Genomic DNA, 6,487 nt, shown 5'->3' on the forward strand with positions numbered 1-6,487 from the left:
CCAGACGGCTGGCGGTTCAAATCCACCAGCCACTCCTCGGAAGGAAGGTTGGGCAATCCTACTTCCGTAGTGATACTGCCTCGGAAACCCAAGGAGAGGTCGCTATGAGTCGGGGCCGACTCGACGGCACATAACAACAACAACAACAATGCTACATTAAAGAATAATGAAGACTACACGAATCATCTCACAACATGGATGAATCTGGAGGACATTATGCTGAATGAAATAAGTCAATCGCAGAAGAACAAACATTGTATGAGCCCATTACTGTAAAAAGTCAAGGAAGAGTTTGCTTAGGGAAAGGAACTCACTTTGTAGGTTACTGGGGATGGTAGGGAAGAGGAGGTAAAATTCCAGACTAGTTGGGGGCCACATGCTGCGCTGGGTAAGGGAGGGATGGTATGGAAAGAGTCTGTGACCAGCATGATAACATTGGGGAAAGGGAGGACACTGAGATGTGCACATAAGATACAGACGACAGAGGCTCATACCAGTATATGCACAATACTGCATTACCACTAACACCAAATACCAGGCTACAGATAAATACAGATAAAAGACAACTGAGAAGATCAGATGAGGGTCGGCAAACAGGAATATACCCTAGACCAATGATAGATTTAGCTGAGGATAATCTTTCATAGATACTAGTGATACAAATTAACCACAATCATTCTGCTGTGTAACACATTCTGTTACAGATGCAACAGAAGACAGAGTTGGAGTAATCCCTCAGAGAGAGTCAAGTACCTTGGGAGAACCACCAGACCTTCTGACTCAGGACCATAGTACTGGGGGACACCAGGCTCAATTGGCACAACATAACACATAAAAATCTGTTCTACAACCTACTGTGGTAAGTAGCAAATGGGGTCTTAAAAGCATTTGAGCAGCCATCTAAGATGCAGCTAATGGTCTCCTCTCATCTGAAGTGAAGAAAATCAAGAGCATTGAGAAACAATTAGCCCAAGGATACGATGGATCTCGAGTCCAGAAAAACTAGATGGTGCCCAGCTACCAATACAACCACTCAGTAAGAGATCAAAACTGGAGATCCTGGATAGAGTGGGAGGAAAAACGTGGAACTAAATTCAAAACCACAATAACGACCAGAAGTACTGGTTGGATGGAGTCTGGTGGGAACCCCAAGATTATGGCCCTGGATACACTTCAGGCCTGGGATAGGAGTCACTCTCAAGGACTGGCTCTCAGCCCAATAGTAGGAAGACTTACATGGAGGACACCCAACCCAGGGCAATGCACCCACCTATTCTATAGAGATACACCCTTTGGAGCAATCGGCCTTGGGGCACCAGAGGGGCAGCATTCACATGGAGGGAAAGCTGGACAGACAGGAAGACACAACTAAGAAGGGTGTGTGTGGGGGTCACAGGGAAGGGAGGGGAGGAGAATGGGTTAGGGTTGGGGCTGGTAATCAGGGAGTGAAACCAAATGTACATGAACTGCTGAATGTTAAACAAATTCTGCTGTGTAAATTTGCACCCAAAGCACAATAAAAAAATTTTTTTTTGGCTTCAAAACTATTTTTACTTAAAACTAGAAGGATCGGGATCAGCCAGTATTGAAGCTAATTTGTACTTTGTGCCTACACTAGCTGCAAGGCCTGGGGAAGGCCATCCAGGATATGCTGCTGATTATTGTGGAAAAGCCAGCCCCTGATACAGAGTGGTACACAGTGCAGAGAACTGTGTGCCTCATTAGGGAGCCATTCCAGTTGAGGAGGGGCCTCTTCAGACCAGCTGGTGCTTTCTGACAAGGGCCCATAGGAAGAACACAGTGACCTTCCAGTAAATACCCAAAGACAAATACACACACGTGCAGGTCTGAAATTGTCCCATGAAACACCATTCACACCTACTACATGTGATGCAACCTTACATACTTTGTTTCCAAATATCCTAAATTCATTCAAAAACCCTCTCTTGAGAAACTGTGATCTACATATAATTCCTCTCCTCCCCTTTCTTTTTAAAGCTGAGGACATATATGAGGCATCAGAGAAAGCCAGTCAGCAAAATGGCTGCCGGGTAGGATGGCTGCCAGAGGGAGGTACGTTCATATCTGGACTCCACCTTTCACTTCAGTTTCTGAGTCTGTAAGAATGGGATAACAGCAGTGTGAAGATTAGACAAAATGACCCCTGTAATGCATATGGTACAAACCAGTTGCCAGCAGACTCCAATTTACGGTGACCCCCATGTGTCTCGGAGTAAAACTGTGCTCCTCAGGTTTTTCAGTGGCTGATTTTTTAGAAATAAATCTCCAAGTCTCTCCACCATAAAACCTTTTGGTAGGTTGTTGTTGTTGTTATGTGCCGTCGAGTGGGACCCGACTCATAGCGACTCCTTGGGTTTCCGAGGGGGTATCACTACCCAAGTAGATTGCCCAAGCTTCCTTCCGAGCAGTGGCTGGTGGGTTTGAACCTGCAACCTTCTGGCTAGCAGTCAAGTGCCTTAGGCACTACGCTACCAGAGCTCCTCTTTTGGTAGGTAGTTGGGCGCATTAATCATTTGCACCACCCAGGGACTCAGGCACATAACTTGTTACTGTTACTTGCCCTCCAGTCGGACCGACTCACAGCGACCCCTCCTTGCGTTTCCGAGGCGGTATCACTACGGAAGTAGATTGCCCAATTTTCCTTCCGAGGAGTGGCTGGTGGGTTTGAACCGCCAACCTAGGCACTTAACTAGCGCCCGACAAATTTCAGCCCTTGTTACTAGAATAGGAACTCTGGTGGCGTAGTGCCTAAGGCATTTGACTGCTAACCCAGAAGGCTGGCGGTTCAAACCCACCAGCCACTCCTCGGAAGGAAGGTGAGCAAAGGAAGGTGAGCAATCTACTTCCGTAGAGATACTGCCTCGGAAACTCAAGGAGGGGTCGCCGAGTCTGATCGACTGGATGAGTGAGGTTTTTTGCGGGGGAGGGGGGTGGTGGTGGAGGTACTAAATGGCCCTGAAAGAGAAAATGTCTGGCCAAAGGTCACAAGGTCAATGCGAGAAAAATGAAGGTTTTGTTTAGCTTAAGAATTATAGGTGAGATTTCTCTTGTTTGTCAAAATTCTTTTAATGGTAATGACTTAATGCGGTTGGTGAACTAGCGATCCTTGTCCCCGGAGGAGAGCTGCTCAGTGCACCAGACCCCGAGTGCATGCACCTCCTGCATACCCACCCACGCCGCCGTGCCCTGGGCAGGCTGTGGGCTGAGCTCGAGCGCACCCCATTCTGCACCCAGCCACTCTCCCACGTGCGATCCTCGCCTGGGCAAGGGCTAGACTTTCGGACAGAGAGGTCTGCGGAGGGAAAGCAGTGCAGCTACCCAGCATTCAAATGGGAGGGTGGGGGGAGCGGTGGCTGCGCGGCTCTCTACCTTGGAAGAGGGCGCAGCACTGGCCGTCCGCGGTGCTCCAGAGCCGGGCCGTGCCGTCCTCGCTGCCAGTCAACAGACGTTCCCCGTCCGGGCTCAGGCTGAGCCAGTTGATGCCGCCCCGGTGGTCAGCGCAGACCTTCAGGGCCGACCCGCCACCTCCCATGCCGCCCGCCAACCAGCTAACCTGGGGCGCCCCAATGTCCGCGCAGCAGGTCCTGGCGGCGACCCTGGCGGCGGGCAGCCATAGCCCGCACAGGGCTTAGCGCGCGGCGGGGGGCGGCGCGGACGCAGCCTTCTCCCCCGCCGGGAAACAGCAGCCGGCGCCCACCTGAGCAGGCCTCCCAGCCAGCGCAGCGCGCTCCCAGTCTGCGGGTCCGCTCCTCCTCCGAGCCCACTGTCCGCCGGCCCCGCCCCTCTCCGGGCAGCGCCCCCTCTAGGCCCTGGCCCTTGCCCTTCCCCCGCCGCCCCTTCTCCGCGCCGCAGGGCAGGGGAAGGTGGAGAGGGGGTAGGGAAGTCAGCCCCTCGGCCCAGCCCCCAGGGTCCCGGGAGGAGAACACCAACAAGTGAACCACACTTGAGCCGGCGGGACACTGGTTCAGCCCGGCGCCCAGCCCTAGGCACCCAGCTGGAGGCCCTGAGGGGGCTCAGGGCGGCCCCTCCGGCGTCCCAGGGCGCGGCCTCGTCAGACGAATTCTGCCTCCAGCGGGGAATCACGCGCACACCCAGAGTGATCAGGAAGTCCTGCGGTGGTGGCCCGCGGCGGCGGCGGGGCAGGGGGAGAGGGGCTAGGGCATCGTGCAAGTCAGGCAGAGGGCTAGTCTCAGTGGTTTCCCGAGGCCCACGCTCCTCTTAGCATGCCTCCACCCCCTGTAGGTACCCGCAGGAACCAATAGCGGAGCTCCTGAGCCCTCCCGGGGAGCGTCGCTGGTTCCTGTTAGGACAGTTGGGGCGTCTGGCCGCTACCTGCCACCACTCCACAGATTCTATAGGTAGCCGGATTCCCCAAATCGCCAGCCCTGCTGACAGGCAAACAGCCGACTGTCTTTGTGGCTGAAGTAGTGACTCAGGAGACCCAGCTCTCATCATTACTACCAGACCTTCCTTATGACACTGGTTGGTCACATCCAGATTCCAAAAGAAACCCTTAATGGTGTCCACAGAGACCTGGCCTGCCCACGTGGCCGACTTGTTGTTGTTGTTGTTGTTAAGTGCCGTCGAGTCGGCCCGACTCATAGTGACCCCTCCTTGGGTTTCCGAGGCAGTATCACTACGGAAGTAGGATTGCCCAACCTTCCTTCCGAGGAGTGGCTAGTGGGTTTGAACCGCCAGCCTTCTGGTTAGCAGTCAAGTGCTTTAGCCACTATGCTACCAGAGCTCCTACGTGGCCGACTAGGGAAACCTATTCTTTAATGGAAAACTGGTAAATCAGCTTGCCCCTAAGCTTAAGGAGCTTGGGCATTATTCTGCAAGCAATGGGGGCAAGGAGGCTGCTATTAGGGCTGAAAGTGGGACATTGTGATGGGGTTTGAGATCTTTGCCACTGGTGGCAATGTGGAGGTGGGTTGAAAGAAGGCAGGAGACCAGCTGTGGTGACTTAATGGGAGAGAAGAAGGTACAAGTGCTGTGGTACTCAGGAGGTAGACTTCAGAGAGTGAGTCCTGCAGTGACAGGAGTGAGGACTGAAGATGCCTCCACTGGGTTGAGACACTGGGTAGATGGTGAAGGTTTATACTGTTTAGGGAGGTGCCCGTACAGGTCTTCTCTGAGCTCATTTTAGGACCTCTGGACTTGAAAAGGTACTGGGACGTCCAGGAGTGAGGACTATCTGGTGGCTATGGGGTTTGGGTCATCAGTACGCCCTGGAGCTGAGGGGAAGTTTCAGTAATTCTGAGGAGTGAGCAATCAAAGACAGTGTTTATACAGAAGAAAACTCAGAGGAGGCTGAAGGTTGTAGGCAGAGGAGTAAGAGGTAGCCAGGGGTGAGGTATTTAAGGAAGTGGGGATGGCCCACTGGGTTAAAGGCAGGATGGATGTGAACATGTTCAGGAGATTGACTACTAGTTTGGGAGACAAGACAAACACAGGGAGAAACATATAAGTAATTTTCAAAGAGGAAAAGGGATAGTAATGATTCAGTGGTAGAATTCTCCCATGCAGGAGATCTGGGTTTGATTCCAGGCCAGTGAACCTCATGTGCAGCCACCATCTGTCATGGATTGAACTGTGCTCTCCCAAAATATGTGTCAACTTGCCTGAGCCATGATTCTCAGTGGTTTGGCAGTTATATAATAATGTAATCTGACAGTTACATGATGATGAAATCATCTCTCATGATGTGATCCAATGTAATCAATCAGGGAGACTAGGATGGGATGCATCACTCTTACTCAGGTCACAGGCCTGATCCAAAGCAAGAAGAGTTTAGCTGGGGTGAAGTCCAACTCACCTTTTATCTTACAAAAGATAAAAGGAGAGAGAAGCAAGCAATGAAGGAAGGACCTGACTACCACCAAGAAAGGAGCTGGGACTAAGCATCTCCTTTGGCCCTGAGATCCACGTGCTGAGAACCTCTTCTAGACCCAGTGGAAAATTGGTGCCAAGATGCATGGACATCTCCAAGGAACACTGGGCCCACAGATGTTGAGAGGAGACAAGGACATTCTCTCAGAGCCTACAGAGAGGGAAAGCCTTCCCTAAAGCTGGTGCCGAATTTGGACTTCTAGCCTCCTAAACTGTGAGAGAATAAATTTCTGTTTGTTAAAGTCATCTACTTGTGGTATTTCTGTTATAGCAACACTTGATAACTAAGAATTTGGTACCAGGAGTGGGGTGCTGCTCTAACAGATACCTAAAATGTGGAAGCAGTTTTGGAATTGGATAACGAGTAGAGGCTATAAGAGTTTTAAAGTGTCTAATAGTAAAAGGACCAATCACTAATGCCAAAGATTACCTTCTGTAATCTGAAATTGATCAAACATGCAGTCAAGATGCATTGATAATTACTGGTGATTGAAATGTGAAAGTTGCAAATAAAGAACAAGGATCAGTAGTTGGAAAATATAGCCATGGTGATAGAAAGATACTTGAGATTGCATGG

At 51.1% G+C, this 6,487-nt stretch overlaps 1 protein-coding gene across 1 annotated transcript in view; it reads right to left on the reverse strand.

Moving 5' to 3' along the window:
* Positions 1–3,553, reverse strand: part of WDR86 (WD repeat domain 86) — a 60,850-nt gene extending 57,297 nt beyond the window's left edge. The window contains exon 1 of the mRNA XM_007950150.1: positions 3,391–3,553. Coding sequence (XP_007948341.1) covers positions 3,391–3,553 — 163 coding nt within the window. The remainder of the gene's footprint in view (positions 1–3,390) is intronic.
* Positions 3,554–6,487: the final 2,934 nt, after the last annotated feature.

Source organism: Orycteropus afer, unplaced genomic scaffold (genome assembly GCF_000298275.1).
Source record: "Orycteropus afer afer isolate SDZICR_OR568_19922 unplaced genomic scaffold, OryAfe1.0 scaffold00264, whole genome shotgun sequence".
Taxonomy (NCBI): domain Eukaryota; kingdom Metazoa; phylum Chordata; class Mammalia; order Tubulidentata; family Orycteropodidae; genus Orycteropus; species Orycteropus afer.